This window comes from Gopherus evgoodei, chromosome 5 (assembly GCF_007399415.2).
Source record: "Gopherus evgoodei ecotype Sinaloan lineage chromosome 5, rGopEvg1_v1.p, whole genome shotgun sequence".
NCBI lineage: Eukaryota > Metazoa > Chordata > Testudines > Testudinidae > Gopherus > Gopherus evgoodei.
This window is the reverse complement of record NC_044326.1, coordinates 8709954-8733401: the sequence shown is the minus strand read 5'-3', so window position 1 is coordinate 8733401 and position 23448 is coordinate 8709954. Positions and strand designations below refer to the sequence as shown.

General features: G+C 44.2%; 1 protein-coding gene across 1 annotated transcript in view; it reads right to left on the bottom strand.

Annotated features, from left to right (window-relative positions):
* The window catches only part of SMOX (spermine oxidase), an 85944-nt gene that overhangs the window by 3610 nt on the left and 58886 nt on the right, over positions 1–23448 (bottom strand). Inside the window, exons 4-5 of the mRNA XM_030563978.1 lie at positions 11682–11855; positions 8987–9686 (exon numbers count right to left, since the gene is read on the bottom strand). Coding sequence (XP_030419838.1) covers positions 8987–9686; positions 11682–11855 — 874 coding nt within the window. The remainder of the gene's footprint in view (positions 1–8986; positions 9687–11681; positions 11856–23448) is intronic.

Sequence of the window (23448 nt, the reverse complement as noted above, 5' to 3'; positions counted from 1 at the left end):
TAAGAGGAGGTGGTTAGAAATGAGCCTTTGTTGCCTTCACATTGTAAAGGGTGCATGTTCTCATTTTATATTGTCAAGGTGCCCAGAGGTCTTTAGGTGCAGGCGTCAATACATAACAGAACAATAATAAAAAGTTGATAACGCTGGGAACATGACGTTGCCCTTACGAGTACTGAATTTTAAATTGAGAATCACACAAAAGCAGGGACAGAGATTAAAAAGAGATAATTCAGAGGCTGTTAAGGAGCATGCAAACATATTACAGAAGCCAGAGAGCTACTGAATTTGTGAAAGGAAGAGAGTTTGGGGTATCTCTAGCCTGAACGGCAGTTGTATAAAATCAGTGGGCTTAGCAAAGCAATGACTCGGATACTTGTGTAAAAAACAACTTTGTGTTTCCTTTTTGAAGATCTCCAAAAGTCCACCCTCATGAGTAAAGCTTCAGTCCTTCTGCGACTGAAGCAGCATCATTCCCATATCACTAACTGGAAACTGAAACACAGAGAGATAAACTGACTTTCCGTGGTCAACCCAAAGTATCTGTGGCACAGTAAGATGCAGATCTGAGACCTCCTTACTCTCAGCCCTGGGCTTGTGCCCAGACCATCCTCCTCTTTGCAGTACAGTGGAGGTGTAGGTAAACAGCAGTATCTATTATGCACTTGATTGTAGCATTCACACCACCTTAAGTATTAGAAACCTGTTACATTTGGGGTGAGAAATTGTGGGGGATGGAGAATGCTGGCCAAGAAGCAGACTATCCCTCAACTTTGCAACAGAAATCCTATGGTTTCTTTAACTTCCACCTGGCCAGTCACGGCAGACTGATAGAGGGAGGCTCCATTTGAGGGGAAATAGGAATACGCAAGACAAACTCTACAAGCCACAATGTTGCAGTGCTTCCTTGTAGGGGAAGAAAGCCAATTAGAAATGCTACCTCAGCTTGGTAGGGAAGCAAAACTCGGCTGAAAATCTGTCAAGAAACTCTCTGATACTTGACATCTAACAGGATACTCTTATAACTTTTTTTTACAGATAGCTGAATAGTCGGGCTGCTTCCGTTTGTCCACAGATCAAATAAATGCATTGATGTGGAAACGGCTAAGAAAGGATCACAGATGCGCTATTCAAATAGAGAGATGATGGTTGTGCAAATACTTTGGCTATCATTACCGCAGGAGCGTATGACCCTAGGACTTCTGGGAGAGGGATGCAGAAGGGTTAGAGTATATCCTGGGTGTGGTATTTACATACCACTCCACTGAAGAGTACCACTTCAGGTCTCTACTGAAAGACTGTGTCACACTGGTCATCCTAATCTTTGCAAAATGTATGAGTCGATACTATGTAAGGAGCCGTGTATATATACTGCAAATTATGTTCTTAAATGCTTGGCTGACCATTGTGCATTGCGTGTTTTACAACAGGAGTCTGTTTGCATACTGAGTCATATGCTAACGAGGAGATTGCGGAACTTCAGATGAAATTAATTGGAAGAAGTAAACATCAGGGAGAGAAATCCATTTACAGGTGAAAAGCAAAGGACTTGTCTGTTACATGGAGGTGTGCACAGAGAGATACCCTGGCATCCTCCATCTGGGGAGACAAGCTGCCAGTGGGCTTGGGCTTACAAAAGGCAGGTGCTTAGCTATCTAGCTGAAAACCACTGTGAGAAGGACTTTGGGTGAGGAGGACAACTTGCTAGTTATGAGATTAAGCTCTAGAATGTGTGTTATGATTTTATTTTATTTCTAATCATTTATTTCCATTAATCCTACTTGCTTCTCCAATCACTGTTCCTTGTCAAATGAACATATTGCTGTTTGCACTATAAACATATCTAAGTGCTGTGTGTTAAGCAAAGCAGTGATCCTGAGGAAACACTGATAGGCCAGTACATATTGTTCCCTTGGGAGTAGTGGATCTGTGAATTCTGGGAGCGCCCAGTGGATCAGGGGCTGGATACTCCAGCGGATGCTCAGAGGACTCAGGGACTGGCGTGTATGTATCACTAACCTGCAAAAGGATGACACAGCCTGGGTAGGCTGAGAGTGCTCATGCTGCCTGTGTCTGCAGTGTCCAGGCGCTGACCCCGGGCAGGTACATACAAGGCTCCCTCATGCTTAGGGCAGGTGGTAGCGAGGTGAATCCCAACCCCGAGTACTCCTGGGAAGCGTCACAGAGTGTACCCATTATTACATCACCAGGGTTCATATTTCTGAATCTACGGAGGGGGAATCCCTGGAACCCAAACCAGCCTCTCTTTATTCTGTTTTCAACTACTAGTTCTGAGGTAAGGGTATGTGGATTTACAATACACAAACCAGGGTATCATAGTTTTAGGGCCTAGTGCGGGATGAATGTGTGTGCATGCACGTAAGTAACTCCCACTGAAATCAAGCAGAGTTTTGCCTGTGTGTTTTGCAGTCAATCAGCCTTGTAGCTTGCTTAAGAGTGAGTAGACAGAGCTGATTTACTTCCTTTGGATCAGTTCCTCCTAGAAAGCTACCTTCCTCAGAAAGCTGGGTGGTGTTCTGATCTGGGGATTTAGGGATCACTTTAGTCTACGGAAAGCCTCATTCATATCAGTGGGCTTTATATCAAACCCTTTGATTGGTCCATTGTAGAGTGAGGAGCCACCCACAAAATACAGATCAGGATCCAAGTGTTCCTGAAGACGGAAGGGTCAAGCTTTTCAGCTGTAGCTTTGAATATCTTTTGGAATTCCATGCAGGTTGTACATTATTGCAGGAAGTCCAGTAATGTTCAAAACCTTTAACCAAAAGTAAAATGGAAAAGCATGAGCACAGCTGAACGTTATTTTAGACTTTGCACTTGCCAACACTGTGAAAATGTGGAAGTCTAAAAGCTGAAGCATGTATGATGCAGAAAGAACAAAGCACATTTCACAGGGAGGTTGCACATTTAATACAGCATGTGTCAGCATTAGGAAAACGCTGCATGGCTGAGTGAGTGCCTTGGCCACAGGCTCTCAGAAATCCAAATTCTCAACACAGTAATGGGTAGAAGGCCTCAGACTGTCTAGAGCATGGGCATAGTTGGGGGGGTGGGAGGGGACGTTGCCCCCCCCCCAAAAAACAAGACCAGACTTATAGGGAGGCACTGCAGTAGGGGGAAAGGCTTGGTGCATTTAACTTAATGCACCTAGCTGGGCCCCTGCCAGCACCTAGCTGGGCCTCTCCCTGACTCCCAACTTTCTCCTGCTCGTCCTCCAGCAGCCCAGGGTACTGACTGTTTGGTAGTCCTGGGGGGGGCCCATGCTGCCGCGTGCCTCTGTGCAGTGCAACGGGAAACAGGAGCCCGGCATGCCATGTCCCCTCAGCAGCAGCAGCAGCAGCACCGGGAGTCACCAGAAAACGGCAGCACCAAGTCCAGCGTTGGCAGCTGGTGCCAGAGTGGTCGCGGCTCCCCTGCTCAGGTCAGCACAGCAGACAGCATCACCATCCAGATCTCCCCTGCTAAGCCAGCCCAGGTAGCGCGCAGCCCGTCGCAGTGCCCACCACTCCAGAAGGGGGAAGAGAGGCAGCGAAAGTGGGGCGAGAGGGAGAGAGAGAACACGTCTCTCCCCACCCCCCCAACACACACACACGCAGCCCTATTAGCTTGGCTTGAGCTGCCTCCCACCCCAAAGACAGCAGTCAAACTAGGCCTATGGGCTAGAGACACTCTGTTTTAATCAGATTTAGAGGATGCTACATTTTTCAGTTACCCAGTTGTGAATTACTGGAATTGTCAATGGTTGTCAGACCAGCAAAAAGCTAGAGGGCTTTCACAGCAAATACAGATAATCCACTACTCTAATTTACATGTAAAATTTAAGGTTCCAGAGGCAGATAGTCTCCTCTCCTTCTCCTCCAAGAAACATACTGAGAGTAAAATTATGCCGAGCCTAAAATAATAGAACATGCCCCTGACCCAACACCCGCTGAAGTCAATAGGAAGAGTCCTACTGACTTCAATGGCCACTGGACCAGACCCTGTAACTTAAATGTACAGCTGAAGAGGGGAGTCCTAGGGACTCCTGCATTCTGTTTATAAAGAAGCATGAGATAGCACTGTCCTGTCCCTCAATGCCCACCCCCGTGTGAAAGCTACCTAGAGGTATAAAAATCAACAGCATTACTGGTGGGGCCTGATGGAGCAGAGGGGTTATGGTTATTTCTAGATTGCTGGTGGCAAGTTCTGAGTTAGGTCACAAGTAGTGCTATTCCCTGCAATAGTAATAATTATTTGGACTTATAGAGCATTTTCTTCTGAACATCTCAAAACACTGATTGTGTCTCAACTCTCTTGTGAGGCAGGGAAGTAGTGCAGAGGGGTGCAGTCATTTTAAACAGACACAGAGCAGTTAAGACCCAAATCTCCAGACTTGGGTGTCTGAAGCACCTGAATAAGTGGTTTGACCGTGAAAAGGGTGAGCTTTAACAGTGGCTGAAGGAGCCCAGGCTTCTTAGTTAGCTATCCAAATATGGGTTTGGGGCACCAAAATTCACCCAGCAAACACAAATGAAAAAAATGCCTCGTTATCCCAGGGGGTTTGGAGGAATAGCTATGGGCACTGTGAAAAAACTTTCCCGCAGATAAAAAGATTTGCTTGGGAGGAATGAATCAAACCATGAACATTTCACCGGTGGAACTGGACACAAGGCATAATGGAAATGCTCCAAGAACCCTCTTTTCCCTGCAATGATGAGTGCCTGAGAGAGAGATCAGATCAGTTTGGCTATGGAGATTTGAGTTAGATACCTAGGAAATGTAACCAGAGATTCTGACTCAGGATTAGGTCACTACACAACACGAAGATGGGTTACAGCTGAGATGGATGAGAACCTGATAGACACTGCGCAGGTGTTGGATCATGCGGAACAACAACCAAAGTGGATACAGAAGATCCAATTTCAAACTATTTCCCCCTGAAAAGACAAGTGAGGGGGAGGAGAGAGAGAGAGTTCGGTAACTAACTTTACTTGTAAGAGGGTAGGTTCAAAGTAGGAGAGGAGGAAGGCTAAAGAATTTAGTTCCCACTCAATAAAATAATATAGAAAAAGAAGCCCAACAGTTTTAAATAGGAGGAACAATGGCAATCAAGATTATTTATAAGATTTGGAAAGCATCATCATGGAGCACTAAGACAACTTGATGTTAAGAAAAGAGCCTTCTCTTGTCTTTATGGAAGGTTGGAGCTGACCTGCTGTAATTAGTAAGAACAGTGATTTCGATTCAATTTATATGGATGTTTTGAAGGTACCACTGCACTCTTGTTTATAATCTCAGTGGAGGCTGGGATGGGAACAAGAGGAGAAGAGTGGAGTGCAGTGGAGTGGAATTCAGGCTGGATTAACCTTGCAATTTGAAGGTCCCGAGGATGGAAAATTGAGCCTTGTAAGTATTTTCCCCCTAAACAGATGGAGGTGGGAAATAAATAATGAGTTGCCCAGACTTCACTGGGCCCCAAGCAGGACCTTTGTCTTGTTTGTGCTTAAGGCAGTTCTAGCTGCAGATGGAGTCAAAGAGGAGAAGGAGGAAGTGGTGATGATAGTTGGTGTTGGTCCTACTTTGAGCAGGGGATTGGACTAGATGACCTCCTGAGTCTCTTCCAACCCTAATATTCTATGATTCTATAACACCCCGATTCAGAAAGGCAATGTAGCTTTAAATTCCTATTTAATGGCATAGTATTTTCCACTACCACACAACTGTTTTTAATGCTGTGCATGATGAGAAATATCAGAGGGTAGCCGTGTTAGTCTATAAGGTGCCACAGGATTCTTTGCTGCTTTTACAGATCCAGACTAACAGACGTTTTGGAGCATGAGCTTTCGTGGGTGAATACCCACTTCCTCAGATGCATGCATCTGAGGAAGTGGGTATTCACCCACGAAAGCTCATGCTCCAAAACGTCTGTTAGTCTATAAGGTGCCACAGGATTCTTTGCTGCTTTTACATGATGAGAAATGTTTCTTGCTATGTGAACTTTCAGACTGCTGAGCAGAAGGTCATAGATTTCTCTTAAAGTTAAAGTTGCCACAGGAATTTAATCTACTGCCAGAAATGGCTCTGATGTATCCTGGTGGCTCAACCAGCAACAAACCACTGGCCAAGAGAACGTGCTACAGTACTTGCAAAATAAAGCAACTAAGTCATCAGTTAACTTCTGTCCTGTTATGGTCACTAACAAGTCCCACTTATTATTAGGGTTAACAGTTATTGATTTACATTGGAGTGGGTATCAAGATTTAGGTCCCAATTCAATTCCTATTGACTTCAGCGGGCACTGGAGCTGAAGCTTGATGATTGGAGGGATAAGTATTGACAGAGGAAGTCTAGGACAATATTTATTTTGAGGAATAATAAATCCTGACCAGTCAAATTGCAAGCCAAAATCTGTATTGTTAAATACATTCTGAATGTCTTCACCTGAAGTGTTGGAGAAGGTCTGTAGCCAGTGATTTAAGAAGAAAAAAGAGTAACAGCTGTCCTTTTCTGCAAAAAAGTCTATTATGTGAATGGTGAGAAGGGACTCCATGATATACAAAACTAAAGAGGAGACGTGCAGTGAAATCCTAGTCTGAATGAAGTCAAGAGGAGTTGTGCCATGGACTTCCATAAGGCCAGGATTTCACCCCTGGTCTCTACCCCAGGAGTTTAGACTCTGCGTCTACATGTGCAAGTGAGGCTACATACACAAGAAGTTATTTGCCTCTTGAATGCAAGCAACTAATTAGAAAGTACTCATCAGCATAGTTGATCCAACTAACATTGCTGAAGATCTGAATATGGTTCATAGCCAACAGACAGGTATGAGAACTTTGCTAACTTGTCATCTTCCTTCAGCTAAGCTGTAAACCCCGATTGGCTGGTATGCACAGCAGAAACCTGACCATTCATACCATGTGAAAACAGAAAATATGTTTGAATGTCTAGGGGTCAATAGAACAGGGAGACATGATGGAAGTTAATCAAAAACTAAGGTTTGGATAGCATGGGATAGATGTGTGGATACAAATATGTTAATAATAAGAGAGAAGCTTCTGGAAGCATAGAAGGATTTCTCATCTTTGATAGCACCTCTTTTTAAACAAAATTATAATTCAGTATGGAGTAGTCCCTAAACCCAAAAATCCTTGGACCAAGACTGTACAATGCTCTGTTCTGCATTTCTGCAAAGTATTTTTCATAGATTCCAAGACTAGAAGGGACCACTGTGATAATCTAGTCTGACCTCTTCTACAAAAATGCCATAGATAATTTCTAGAGCAGAGCTTTTAGAAACACATCCAATCTTGATTTAAAAATTGCCAGTGATGGAGAATCCACCACAACCCTTGTTAAATTGTTCCAGTGATTAATTACCCTCACTGTTAAAATCTGACGCCTCATTTCCCCTCTGAAGTTGCCCATCTTCATCTTCTAGTCACTGGATCATGTTATACCTTTGTTTGCTAGACTGAAGAGCCTATTATCAAATATTTTCCCCCATGTAGGTACTCATAGACTGTAATCAAGACATCCCTTAACCTTCTCTTTGTTAACCTAAACAGGTTGAGCTCCGAGTCTATCACTGTAAGGCAGCTTTTCTATTCCTTTAATCTTTTGCATGGCTCTTCTCTGAAACCTCTCCAATTTATCAACATTATTGCTGAATTGTGGACATGAGAACTGGACACAGTATTCCAGCAGTGGTCGCATTAGTGCCAAATACAGAGGTAAAATAACCTCTCTCCTCGAGAGTCCCCTTTTTATACATCCCAGGATCACATTAGCCCTTTAGACCACAGCAGCACTCAGGGAGTCCAAGTTCAGCTGATTATCCACCACGGCCCCCGAATCTTTTTCAGAGTCACTGCTTCCTGGAATAGAATCCCCCATGGGGGATTGTATGGGAAAGTATGGCCTGCATTTTTATTCCTAGATGCATATGTTTACATGTAACTGTATTAAAATACATATTGTTTGGCTGTGCCCAGTTTACCAAGCAATCCACATCACTATATATAACAATTAGCTGAGCTCTTCATTATTTACCAGTCCCCGAATTTTTGTGCTGTCTGCAAACTTTATCAGTGTTGATTTTAGGTTTTCTTCCAGGTCACTAATAAAAATGTTAAATAGCGTCAGGCCAAGAACTAATCCCTGGGCATCCCCACTAGAAACACATTGACTCAGGGATGATTTGCATGTTTATACAGCACCTTTCCTCTGAGGATCTCACCGAGCTTTTCAGCATGAATGAGCTACACCTCACAAATATATCCCTTCCCTCAGCTAAGCTAGACAGGTAATGCAGAACTGACAAATAGACTTGTTACAGCCTGAACTTTTAAAAGGTCACTAATTTGGGGTGCCTTCATTTTTGGGTGCTCCCTAATTTTCACTGCTGTAAGCTACTGGCAGCTAACATTGAACAGAAGTGTGGCAGAGCCTCTGAAAAAGTGAAGCCCGGAGTGGCTCATTTTTTAAAATTTAGTCCTATGTGACTTACACGTGCAGTGAGTGGGAGTCAGAGACAGAATCCAAATGTCAGACTCTCAGCTGGTCTCAAATGGTGTAACTTCATTGTCTTTAATGGAGCTATGCTGATTTACACCAGCTGAGGATCTGGCCCTGGGAATCCTGACTGTCAATGCGTTTCTGTAACTGTTAAAGGTGATAAAATGATATTGGAGATTTTTTTTAAAAAGCATTTGGAGTCTGACTGCACTCAACCCACCATTTGATGTAGTGTGCTCCAGTTCTTCATCATCATCTCTATATAAATGAGTCTCAAAACACACTCAAGCCTTTAGAGCAGTGGCACTTAGATAAATACATAGAATGCATCTCTGCAGCAGGTGCTTCTAAAGCATTTGCACATCCTTTCAAAAGGAACAAGAGGCCAAGGAGCTATTGACTACTTCATTGCATTTCCTTCCTCTCGGTCCCCCCTTTCTTCTCCACCAACAAAAGGAATGAGAGCATTGCTGACCTGTAAATTTACGCAGCATCTCAGTGCACGTTTCTGCCACAGTTTCATCGTCATACTTCTCCATGATCAAAGCCTCCTCCCCGCAGATCCAGCCACTCAGCACATAGCCATACCGCTCCGGTGGGTAGAGGACATCAAAGCTGCAGATCTTCTTGTACCACAACTCCTCAGGGTAAGTCAAACTCTCACTCTCCGCCTCATCCTCCCAGACGAACTGGATGCTGTTGCATTCAGGACTCCAGAAGGGCTCTTCAAACTCCAGGAAGATTTTGTCGGTGGTGCTAATGCCCAGTTTCTGAATGGCCATCACCTTCTCCTCAGGCAGGCCAGGGTGGAACAGGCTCTCATGGTACTTCTTCAGGACCCCCAGTGATACAGTCACGATGACGTGGTCGGCAAGGATGAACTCGCAGTCCTCACACTCCACTAAGACATGGTAGCCCTGGTCCTCCTCAGGGCTGTCGCTGTTGTGGTCCGCCACACGCTCAATCTCCTTGCTGACCGATTGGTTCCAGTGGATACACTTGACTGGCTTGCAGAGTTGGATGACCGACTCTGGAATGGAATGGGCCAGGATCTCCACAATCTTGATAAAGCCACAAGGAATGACATGATGGGCCCCAGGTATTTCAGTCCATTCCCCGAATTCACTGAGCGAGACCTCGTCCATGCTATGAGAGCTGCTCTCACAGCTCTCGACCTAGCGAAAGCAACACAAAACCAAGTTTCCAAAGAGCTACCCACCTCACCCTGGTACAGACAGAATAGTGCAAGTTAACAGCAGAGACAGGAATAGAACCCAGGAGTCCCAGTCCCTTGCACTAGGCCACACTGACATTTACCGATAGAGCACATGAGAGCCAAAGAGCTAGACAAAACAGATCACTTGTTATACTGTTCACCAACTCACTCTCTCTAAGGACCAATTGAGTGTGTTCTGCTATAGTACTCTGATGCCCCTTCCGTATGATGTTGGACCAAGGCCCTGGCCACTTTTGATCACGTACAAATCCCACTGAACTTTTCTGCTAGAGAAGGGGTGGAGTGCTGAACACGGATCAGCTGAGGTGCTGCTCAAACTGAAGCTGATGCCATGCTTATTTAAACCCCTTTTTCACTAGCCAACATTGACAGACATTCACATTCTATACAGAGACATTAGAAGAACAAAAGAGTTTCAAGGCCACCCCTTCAGAGGCAGATCTCAGCACACCATGAACATTAACATTCAACTAGCTAATGATCTGCAGCTGAGAGGTCCCTGGTGGACTTTAAAGTCCCTGCTCTTCTCTTTTCCCTGGTTATAGGACAATCTACGGTCTGAGGCTAGAGCATCGGTGGTATTTGTACAAGTTGTTCTGGCTATGGTGGAAAAGCTTTATCAACTCTAAATAAATAAAAGCAAGTTATTACAATGATTCAGCACCAAAATTACAGAAGGAATCTTGAGGAGGCAAAATGCAACTATCCAGATTAGAATTTGGCCAGGACATCAGAGTTAAAGCCCATTTTCTTGCCAGAAAGGCCCCTCGGTTCTTTAATGACCACGAGTGGTTATTTCTGATTCAATAATGACTCAGAGGGAAGAGTGTCACAGCAGCTGTCAGACTCCCTGTGTGACCTCAGGTCTCTCTTTGCCTCAGTTTTCCATAGTGGATACATATACTTACCTACTGCGCCAGAGTGTTGTGCGTACGGCTCCCCTGCCTTCCTTCATAAGCCTTTCATTCACATGACCATTTCAAAGCACAAACTGCCCAATTATGATTAACATTTATTCTGTGATGACTGCTGGGTGCTGCACAAGTCCCATCCTCAAGATAAGATACAGAGAAGGCAGGATCTACTTGGCAAGTAGCATGGAGGTACTAATGAACACAAGTATCAGAGGGGCAGTCGTGTTAGTCTGGATCTGTAAAAGCAGCAAAGAGTCCTGTGGCACCTTATAGACTAACAGACATATTGGAAGATGAGCTTTCGTGAGTGAATACCCACTTTATCGAATGCATTCACCCACGAAAGCTCATGCTCCAAAACTTCTGTTAGTCTATAAGGTGCCACAGGACTCTTTGCTGCTTTTAATGAACAGAGTTTACCTTTGATTTGATTCTCTCTCCCCTTTCAAATGAATGCTAAGATGCTTTGGGATTTTTTGGGGGGGAGGATGCTGGTTGGGATGATTTAGTTGGGGATTGGTCCTGCTTTGAGCAGGGGGTTGGACTAGATGATCTCCTGAGGTCCCTTCCAACCCTGATAGTCTATGATTCTATGATTTACTTTGCAGGGATTGCCCCAACAGCTTTGTATTATCAGAGTTAATTTTCCTGGTTTCCAAGCTCTGGAGAAAGGCAAAAGGGGATAAATGACCCTGTGTCTGCAGCACATGGTCCACGGTATGGGGCAAAAAGGTACCATTCCTAAATGGAGCTGGCAGTATGCTGTCTTTGGCTGCTAAGTGGCAGGATAGAGGATTGAATGTTATAACACCACACAGAAGAATTTAACTGAACTGATGAGACATCTCCTAACTTGTCAGCCCATTGTGGAGATGTCCAGCTCATGAGGAAAATTTAATATATGAACCAGAAATATCCCAGCTGCAAAGATGACCAATCTAAGTAATTCCCTAGTGATAGGACATAACTCTTAGCCAGGTTTCTAATGTCCCATGATTGAACTGCCTTTTTAAACATACCTTAAGATATTGCTGGATCATGGCTAGTTTTAGCCTCCTGGTGGTCTCCGAGTCATCTAGATCGGCTTTGATGCGTTTGCGCACCACATCCCGTGTGAAGACGCCCACACTATTCTGGCTCTCAGCATTGACTGGTTTACCACGTTGAAAGAACTCCTGAGTCAGGTTATAGACCTGCCAGAGACAGAACGGAAAGAGGGAGAGAGTCACTTGCAGCAAGTACTCGAGTGTGCAGAATCCAAGCCCTGGGCAGTGTGCACACTCCTCTTCATGCAGGATCGGTAAACTCAAGCCACCCCATTGTGTGGGGGAACAAATTCCAAAGCTGGAGGCACAAGACTAAAAGTTGTTAGAGGGCGTTAGGAATTTATTTGATCACATGTTGCCCTTCACAAGACGTACCAAGAGTACAAGGAGTAATGGTTTCAAGTTGCAGTGGGGGAGGTTTAGGTTGGATATTAGGAAAAACTTTTTCACTAGGAGGGTGGTGAAGCACTGGAATGGGTTACCTAGGGAGGTGGTGGAATCTCCTTCCTTAGAGGCTTCTAAGGCCTGGCTTGACAAAGCCCTGTCTGGGATGATTTAGTTGGGAATTGGTCCTGCTTTGAGCAGGGGTTGGACTAGATGACCTGCTGAGGTCCCTTCCAACCCTGATAGTCTATGATTCTATCTACAGCTCTGCCAGTCAGCAGAGGATAGAAAATCAGAGGGTCAAAGACAAATTGGAAGAGCTCTGACCTGCATCAAATGTTCTCTGGTAGCTATTTAGGAACACACTATGTCTGTCGGTCTTCCCAAAATATGGGCATTTCACCATTACCTTCCACTGGAGGAAGGGACAGAGCTTCTTGTGCAATCATGGCACCCTCAAGTGGCTAAATCTTGCTATTCAAGCTACAATACTAATATTGCTACCATCTGTGGCCCAGTTGCCCTCTAACGGTGGCAGACCAGAGAACACCTATACCAGAACACTACTTCTGCACAGGCATGGCTGAAGTTTGGATTTTTGTTAGGGTGAGAATAGAGTTGGAGAATGTTTGGTTTGGGGGACTGGCTTCTTTTGTAGGACGAGTGACTGGGTTTGCTATTTCTGATTTTGTGTTTCTCAGACTGTCACAGCCTGGCCCTGTCACATGCTTTGGACAGATACCAGTCTGCTGTGAGTGGATCCATCAACTCAGTCCCACACACTTCTAAGCCCCCTGGGTCTGGACAGTGACTGGCCACTGTACCTAGCTATGAGTCTCTCAGGCATGCTCTCAGGTGTAGACCCCATGTGTGACACCCTCCTTAGGCACTGGGATCCCACAGTTCAACAGCCTAGACACTGGAACCAGCGCCACGGTCCTCCGGAGCCCCCACGTTCTCTGCAGAGTCCGCCTGGTAAAGGAAGATCTGATGCACACATGCATAATTTACTCTTAAAAAACACAAAGAATTACAAATCTATCGTTTTCCATAAACTCCATAAATACAATTCCCCTCAATGTCCTCACGACCCTTGAGAGTCCTGGCCTTGGGCTCAGTTCTTTAGGCCAGGCAGCCTGACCTTCCTTGGCCTGACTATCCTTGCCTCTGGCAGGAGAATGGCTTCCTTTGCATACAGAGCATTCCAGGTTTAAAGACAGCCCCTGACACCTTTCTTGCCCCTGCTAGGGAATTCCAGGTTCCAACACCCACTCTTTGCCAAGTTTCTAGGCAGAGAGTTGTCCAGAATCAATGGCACTGCCCATAGCAAACCAACTGTTCCACCGGGGCATAAGCCATTCAGTGCTGATGGCCTTTAATTACACTGTCCCAGCTTCCTAGATGCACCCTGTCCTCTATGGTGTCAAGTCCCTGCTACAAATGAACATTCAAAGCCACGCTATAGGTTACATTAAAAACGGTGGTTGAAATACAACATGACATTCACAAAACAAAAATGGAATAGATAGGTTGACCAATACATATCCCCCAAATTCTAACAGACTGTATTCTTAAATTATTTATCCAGGAGTCCAATATTCTGGAACGGGGTTCCTATGTTGAAATCAATATATACAAATATGAATGATTCACAAGTAAGGAGGCCACTCGTCTGATTTTAAACCACAGTCCCCCTTTTTGGGTGGTTTGTCCCCCATCCAGTACTGAGACAAAACTGCACATGGTTTTGTCTGGTATCAAATAGAGGACACCATTCTAAAGAGCACGCTGCCCCTGCATGACTGGGGCAGCACGCTCCTCAAAATGAGGTCCCCCAGCAGCATGACCTTGCATGCGCATGCCATCAAGGGTGGCCCCTTTCCCATTCCCAGCAGTACTGGAATGTCTGGTATTCTGGGAATGTGTGGGTGGCCATCCTGTACACTAATGACCACTAATATACGGTCAAGAAGCACCCAAAAGTTCCCAGTTGATATTGCTCAACTGGCTGAATCTTCCACCATTTCATACATTCAGAGACTGCAAGAACAGAAGGGACCATTGTGATCATCCACTCTAGCTTTCTGTATAACACAGAACTCCCCGCAAAATAATTCCTAACACATAGCTTTTAGAAACACATCCAATCTTGATTTTAAAATTGCCAGTGATGGGGAATCCTCCACAACCCTTGGTAAATTGTTCCAGTGGTTAATTGCCCTCACTGTTAAAAATTTACAATTTATTTACAATCTGAATTTCTCTAGCTTCAACTTCTAGCCACTGGATTGTGTTACACTTTTCTCTGCTAGACTGAAAAGCCCTTTATTAAATATTTCTTCCCCATGTCTGTAATCAAGTCACCCCTTAACCTTTTTTTTGTTGCTGTTAATCTAAATAGATTGAGCTCCTTGTGCCTCCCACTATAAGGCATGTTTTCTAATCCTCTAATCATTCTCATGGCTCTTCTCTGAACCCTCTCCAATGTATCAACATCCTTCTTGAATTGTGGGCACCAGAACTGGACACAGGATTCCAGGACTGGTCACACCAGTGCCAAATACAGAGGTAAAATAACTTCTCTACTCCTACTCCAAATTCCCATTTATGCATCCAAGGGCTGCATCAGCCCTTTTGGTCACTATATTTCACTGTTCAGCATGTCCCATGTTCAGATGATTATCCAGCACAACCCCCAAATCTCTGTCAGAGTCACAGTTTCCCCAGATAAAATCCTCCATCCTGTAAATATGGCCTACACTCTTTGTTCCTAGATGCTTGAGCCCAGCTTACCAAGCAATCAAGATCGCTCTACAGTAATGACCGTGCTCTTCATTATTTACCAATCCCAAAATTTACCTCTCTCAGTAATGACTTTGTTTTCTTCCAAGTCACTGATAAAAATGTTAAATAGCGTAGGGCCAAGAACTGATCTATGCAGGACCCACCTAGAAATACATCCGTTTGACGATGATTCCCCATTTATGGTTACATTTTGAGACCTATCAATTAGCCAGCTTTTAATCCTTTTAATGTGTTCCATGTCAATTTTATAACTTTCTAATTATTTAATCAAAATGTCATGCAGTACCAAGACAAATGCATTACAGGAATCTAAGTACATTACTTCAGCACTATCACCTTTATCGACCAACCTTGTAATCTCATCCAAAGATATCCAGTTAGAATTCTTTTTTTTGGAGAAGGTGTTTCATATAACAAGATGACCCAACAAATTGTGTCATTGTTACTGTTGCTGGGGAGGAAGCGGTTATCAAAACACAACCATCACCACCAACCGCTTGTGCCCATCTGGAATAATCAAGCCTTTTGTTTGCAGGATTGCAAGAACCGCTCAATTGTGATTCATGGTACTTCATATCAAATGAAAAACGTACCAGAACAAAGACAGGCAGGAAAGCCCTTAAAGATAAATCACAGAAGTACAACCAATCCCAGGAAAAACTTGTTTGTCTAGAATCTGTGCCACCTTCTCATTTATTTAGCACCACAGGAAAGCATAGTGCTTTATAAGCAGAGAGACAAGATCTCTGGTTGGAGAGTTTTTCCCATCGAAGGTATTTGGATTAAAACTACTGATCTCTCTGACAGAACTAGATATTCATGATTTCAACATACTAGTGTTGAGGAGTAATTATGGAAAATGGTTTAAACTGATTGCCCCCTGCACCTTCCATATAGCTACAATTCCCAGCCAAAAGAGAGGTAGGAGGATCCTGGCACGTCCATCCCTGTGACTTGTAATAAGAAGCTGCAGGGGCCACTAAGATGCCACATGCTTTCTCCCACACACCACAGCTGGTCCCCGTGTTCTATCTCAGTCCCTCGGTGCACTACAAAGACCTGACTGTCAGTGGGCAGTGTGAGAGACAAAACACAAGACAGTGGTTGCAGAGGGAGAGAAAGGATCTGTTGGCCTCAAAACTCAGATGTCTGCTGTCACGTGGCCAGACATAACTCCAAAAGCCAGTTGTCTATTTCAGGCGCCAGGGGATTCAGCATCTACCTGGATAAGGAAGGACAGACATTTGCCATGTATTTTCCATGAGACCCTCGTGGTTGTTAATGCAGTGGTTGCTGTTTGGCTGTTTCCAGGCACAGGATGACTCACCTGAAACTGTACTTCGAGTTATTGGTGCAGTCATTCAGCTGCTAAAAACGTCTGAGAAAAAACAGATGAGTTTGGCAAAATGGCAATCGGTATTGGGGACTATGGTATCAAATTGACCTTTTAGTTCTCAGGACAAAAAGTTAGGGGGAGGGAGTTGATGCTTCCTTTTTACTTCTGTGTACTGCCCCCCTGTTGTGACTGTAATTTGCAGGGGTTGCTTTGAAGTTTTATTTAATAAACATGAACAGAGAAAAGAGACAGGAAGTGAACTAGGGTGAGAGGAAAAAAAATTAAGGAGCAGTACCAGAAAAAACCAAAACATAGAAAAAGTAATGACGACAAGGGAAGACACACAGAAGAGAATAAGGAAACTGGGAGAAAACAGGAAAAGAGAAAGGCCCTGGGGTACTGACTGAGGCACAGAGCTGTCCCAAAGCACAAGGATTTCAAAACAAGAGAGATTGGGAGTCCTTCTCAGTGGAAGGGCGGGAATGGTCTCTCTCCCCCACTCCCACATCAGAAGTATTGTGGAATTTCAACACTCGGCAGTTCATGGGCCTACACTATGGCACAGATTTCTGAGGTCTAATCACTTCCAATAAGTACTGCTAAAAGCTGCTGCAGACCTTGCCTCAGCATAATGCAGCTCAGCTTTCATAAGCTGATTGCAGACTATAAGCAGATAACACATTCACAAGACAAGCAAAGCTGTATTAAAATCCAGTTACCACTTGGCCCAGAGGCTAAATTAGCCATAGGCATGTTTTTATTGTCCATTGTAGTATTCACTGGGCACCAGAAGAAAGAAGAGACAACACAGATTTCTCCCTCAGTGGGGAAAACACCAAATGAGTTTTTTTCCCCCTAAGTATGTGATCCAACTGGTCAGACAACAGGAAAATATCATCATCTGTATTTATTATGGTAGCACCAAGGAGCCCCAGTCACGGGCCTGCACTGCTAAAAGATTTTGTGAATGGCAGCTCATTCAGCAGCAACATGCAAAGAAGTGAGATTGGAAATGCCAAGAGAATCTTACAATGAAGTATCTCTTAATAATGTATCAACTATTGACTGAGTTTAGGATTGAACACACTTCCTAAATCTACTTGTGGAAAGGGATATTTATGCTTCTAACGATGGAAAGAATGTGTATGCATATATATACACACAAACAAAAAAACGAAAGTGTACCCTTTATATATATATATATATATATATATATATATATATATATATATATATATATATACACACACACACACACACACACACACACACACACACACACACACAGCAAAATCTGTTGTAAGTGACCATACAAAGGTCAAACCAAGACTGTGCACTTAATGAGAATGTCTAATAAAGGGGAGACAGAACTGTATTCATCCATTTGGAGATACTTTGAGTCTGTCTCTTGAGACAAAATCTTGAAAAAAAAGTATAACATCAATGAGTGTACAAGACTCCATTTAAAGTTACTGGGAAATGGCACTTTTGAAATACGGGACATAGAAAAACACCTGCCTTTATTTTTTTCCTACAACATAGCTATCAAAACATACTCAAGAGACTCCAAACAAGGTTTATTTCAAAGAGCTTGGCAAGATGTAGGGCACCGTGTACAAGATTCTACTGATTTTCTTTCCATTTAGAAAGCACACGTATGCAGGATCTGACAGCACCAGGCCAATTAGCAAAAACTCCAAAGTCAAATATTAATGTCATCTTACTCCTTCCACCAAGGGGCGGCTCTAAATACAAACGGTAACACACCAGCAAACAAGGCAGAGTGAAGAACTGGCCAAACTCTTCTCTGAGGACGGGAAGAACAAGTGAGTCTTGTTGCGTGCCCCAAATCAGCAAATCTGGGTTATTTCAGACTAGAAACAGAAGGGCAGACCTGTTGCTTACAAACTGGGAAGAATTAGTAGGGGAAGCAAAAGTGGATGGGAACCTGGGAGACAGTGACCATGAGATGGTCAAGTTTGGATCCTGACACAAGGAAGAAAGGAGAGCAGCAGAATACGGACTCTGGATTTCAGAAAAGCAGACTTTGACTCTCTCAAGGAACTGATGGGCAGGATCCCCCGGGAGAATAACAAAGGGGGAAAGGAGTCCAGGAGAGCTGGCTGTATTTTAAAGAATATTGAGGTGCAGGAACAAACCATCCTGATGTGTAGAAAGAATAGTAAATATGACAGGTGACCAGCTTGTCTTAACAGTGAAATCCTTGTGGATCTTAAACACAAAAAGGAAACTTACAAGGTGACCAGGGAGGAGTATAAAAATATTGCTCAGGCATACCATGAAATCAGGAAGGCCAAATCACACTTGGAGTTGCAGCTAGCAAGAGATGTTAAGTGTAACAAGAAGGATTTCTTCAGGTATGTTAGCAACAAGAAGAAAGTTAAGGAAAGTGTGGGCCCCTTACTGAATGAGGGAGGCAACCGAGTGACAGAGGATGTGGAAAAAGCTAATGTACTCAATGATTTTTTTGCCTCTGTCTTCACAAATGAGGTCAGCTCCCAGACTGCTGCACTGGGCAGCACAATATGGGGAGGAGGTGACCAGCCCTCTGTGGAGAAAGAAGTGGTTCAGGACTATTTAGAAAAGCTGGACGAGCACAAGTCCATGGGGCCGGATGCTCTGCATCTGAGGGTGCTAAAGGAGTTGGCGGATGTGATTGCAGAGCCATTGGCCATTATCTTTGAAAACTCATGGCGATTCGGGGAGGTCCCAGACGACTGGAAAAAGGCTAATGTAGTGCCCATCTTTTAAAAAGGAAGAAGGAGGATCCGGGGAACTACAGGCCAGTCAGCCTCACCTCAGTACCTAGAAAAATCACGGAGCAGGTCCTCAAGGAATCAATTCTGAAGCACTTAGAGGAGAGGAAAGTGATCAGGAACAGTTAGCATGGATTCATCAAGGGCAAGTCATGCCTGACTAACCGAATTGCCTTCTATGATGACATAACTGGCTCTGTGGATGAGGGGAAAGCAGTGGATGTGTTATTCCTTGACTTTAGCAAAGCTTTTGATACGGTCTCCCACAGTATTCTTGCCAGTAAGTTAAAAAAGTGTGGGCTGGATGAATGGACTATAAGGTGGATAGAAAGCTGGCTAGATCGTTGGGCTCAACGGGTAGTGATCAATAGCTCCATGTCTAATTGGCAGCCGGTATCAAGCGGGGTGCCCCAAGGGTCAGTCCTGGAGCCGGTTTTGTTCAATATCTTCATTAATGATCTGGAGGATGGTGTGGACTGCACTCTCAGCAAGTTTGCAGATGACACTAAACTGGGAGGAGTGATAGATAGTGGTAGCTGGAGGGTAGGGATAGCATACAGAGGGACCTAGAGAGATTGGAGGATTGGGCCAAAAGAAATCTGATGAGGTTCAACAAGGACAAGTGCAGAGTCCTGCACTTAGGACGGAAGAATCCCATGCACTGCCACAGACTAGGGACCAAATGGCTAGGCAGCAGTTCTGCAGAAAAGGACCTAGAGGTTACAGTGGACGAGAAGCTGGATATGAGTCAACAGTGTGCCCTCGTTGCCAAGAAGGCTAATGGCATTTTGGGCTGTCTAAGTAGGGGCATTGCCAGCAGATCGAGGGATGTAATCATTCCCCTTTATTCGACAATGGTGAGGCCTCATCTGGAGTACTGTGTCCAGTTTCGGGGCCCACACTACAAGAAGGATGTGGAAAAATTGGAAAGAGTCCAGCGAAAGGCAACAAAAATGATTAGGGGGCTGGAATACATGACTTATGAGGAGAGGCTGAGGGAACTGGGATTGTTTAGTCTGCAGAAGAGAAGAATAAGGGGGGGATTTGATAGCTGCTTTCAACTACCTGAAAGAGGGTTCCAAAGAGGATGGAGCTAGGCTGTTCTCAGTGGTGGCAGATGACAGAACAAGAAGCAATGGTCTCAAGTTGCAGTGGAGGAGGTTTAGGTTGGATATTAGGAAAAACTTTTTCACTAGGAGAGTGGTGAAGCACTGGAATGGGTTACCTAGGGAGGTGGTGGAATCTCCTTCCTTAGAGGTTTTCAAGGTCAGGCTTGACAAAGCCCTGGCTGGGATGATTTAGTTGGGGATTGGTCCTGCTTTGAGCAGGGGGTTGGACTAGATGACCTCCTAAGGTCCCTTCCAACCCTGATATTCTATGATTCTATGGCATTCCAGGGCCTTGCATCAGCATCTCCACTCATCACAACCCTGGCTGCATACCACAGGGAAAGAAGTCTCTCCAGGAAGCCAGATATTGAAAAGCGAATTTTAAAAGTTATTCAGTATTGAATTAGGAAGGCTAGGATGGCACATCTCAATCTGTGCAGTTTCCTAAGGATTTTGTCGGAACTCACCTCAAGCACTCTTTCTGTCTCGGTTTTAAAATGAAGGGCTTGATTTATACTCATGCCAGTCTGACGCTAGTGCGACCCCAGTACAAACCAGGCTCTCAGTATCTAATGGGCCAGGCAAATGGAAGTATGCTAGACTATGATGCAGGGGACCACAGCTTAGTCCTGAGCTGGCATAAAGCCCAGCAGAGGGTGGGAGCCTCAGGGGAAGAGAACTTAATCGTTCTCCAGCTACCTCCTAAACCCACCAACATCCACCACACAGGGGAATGTTGACTGACGCTGAGACCATTAAATATAGTAACCAGAAAAAGGGTCATTGAGGTGGGGCCGATTGTGCTATGTTTTCACTGCACAAGGTAGGCGTGTTTTGAAACTGAAGATAGGGCTCTTAGGCACTATGGTACTTACATTATTATTGTTAATCATATAAAATCCTACAGAGACAAGGCCCTGTTGTTTTTACCTTGAAGTAGCTAATCAAGGACAACACTATATCACCCCCTCACCCAGAGTTTACCTCACCTAGCTCCATCAAAGTGGAAACCACCTGTGCCTTGTCTCTTCCAGAATTTTACATCAATGTAAAACACACCTTTCCCAGCAATGAAGACCACATCCTGGGAGACTAATGAAGTTAAAAGGGCTAAAAGTGGGTGTGATACCAAGCCAGAAAGGGTTAAGCAACTTGAAGGCTACATGACCCAAATTCTACCTTTAAAAACATATTAGGAAAGTATGTAAATGGTAATTAAGGATATTTCTTATAAATAGACAGCAAAGCCATATTAGACGGAGGAGAGCATTGAAATGTAGACTTGTATTGTTAAAGAATTGGGAAAAGATAGTGATTGTACTAGTCTATGTTTACCTATATCTTGTTAGATGTTAACAATGTAACCAGACGGCTCCTGTCTCACACTATGTTTCATTGATTTAAAGATCAAAAGGGAATATTAACATTTAGTGAACTGTGAATGTGGTAATATCATTGTCTTCGTTTCTCTTTGAAGTATGTAATAAACTACTTGTAAATGGTGGGAGATGGGCAGTTGCTTTATGCTGATCCATGTGGAGTGACCAGATGAGAATTCCAAAATATCGGGACCACCGCAGGGGGAGCGTCTGTTCAATTGTTACACTCACCTGTCCGAGTCTTCGGCGGCACTTCAGCAGAGGGTCCTTCAGTCGCTGACGGTCTTCGGCAGCATTTCGGCAGCCGGTAATAAACCTTGCAGCCAAAGAAGGAAGTACCCCCCGCCGAAATGCCACTGAAGACCCGGACGTGTCGGGTGAGTGTAACAATTGAAAAGGCACTCCCTCTGCCGGTCGCCACCGCCTAAGCAACAAGGGGGGGGGGAAAAAAAAGAGCCCGAAACAAAATATCGGAACAAATGGCATCCTGACCGTACTTCAGTCAGGGCGTGGGACAAACTGCTCGATATCGGGATGTCTGGTCATCCTAGATCCATGTAGCTAATTATCAGTGATGCTGAGGAAATAGGAGTTCTACTTCAAAGCCACAATGCTTCACGTATTAGTGACCTGCTGTCAAGAGGCTGCAAGAGAATTATAAAAGGAACTCTTGGGCCCTGATCCTGTTATCTCATATCTGCTTCAGCTTCCTCGGGGGAAGTTTGAGTCGCAAGACTGAGGTCCCCAGCTCCAGTCAGGATCACCCAGATATTGGACATTGAGCTATAACCTATGGAACTTATTCTGAAAGAACCTTTTGCAACTCTAAAACTCACCATCTCTATTATGAAACTGACCTAATAACTCTACTCAGACCTGTATGTATAATGATCTTTTAACCCAGGGGTAGGCAACCTATGGCGCGGTGCCGAAGGCAGCACGCGAGCTGATTTTCAGTGGCACTCACACTGCGTGGGTCCTAGCCACTGGTCTGGGAGGCTCTGCATAAATAATAATAAAATAATAATAATTGAAGATATACCAATCTCCTAGAACTGGAAGGGACCTTGAAAGGTCATTGAGTCCAGCCCCCTGCCTTCACTAGCAGGACCAAGTACTGATTTTTGCCCCAGATCCCTAAGTGGCCCCCTCAAGGATTAAACTCACAACCCTAGGTTTAGCAGGCCAATGCTCAAACCACTGAGCTATCCCTCCCCCATTTTAATTTAATTTTAAATGAAGCTTCTTAAACATTTTAAAAACCTTATTTACTTTATATACAACAATAGTTTAGCTATATATTATAGACTTTTGAAAGAGACCTTCTAAAAATGTTAAAATGTATTGCTGGCACGCAAAACCTTAAATTAGAGTGAATAAATGAAGACTCGGCACACCACTTCCAAAAGGTTGCCAACCCCTGTTTTAACTTATACTCTTTTCTTTTTAAATAAAACTTAGTTTAGTTAATAAGAATTGGCTGCAAGCATGTATTTGGGTAAAATCTGAAAAATTCATTGACCTGGTGGGCGATGTGTCCGTCCTTTGGGATTTGTAGAACTTTTTATATGCTGAATAAGATTTTCAGTAATCCTCATCATATTTGATTTGGCTGTCTGGGTGGGAGCCCAAGGCTGAATTGTTTCAAGGGAAGTGTGTTTTGAGCTTCTTGGTAACCAGTAAGGTGTTGTAGAAGCTGCTTTGTTGCTGGCTTTGTAAATCTAAGTATTAGAATAACCATCAGTTTTGGGAATCATCTTTCCCATTCTTTGCAGTTTGCCCTGATTAAGCAATCTCAGTGCGGCTCCCCTGGGACCCTGATCACAGTAGGGGACTCTCAGGGCTCAGAAAGTGGCTTGGAGATCACCCTGTCAGGGAAAGGTATGTCAGGACCCTGGAGATGACCGTGAGGGAAAGCTAAATACGTCACGTGCATCCAGTTTTCAGATT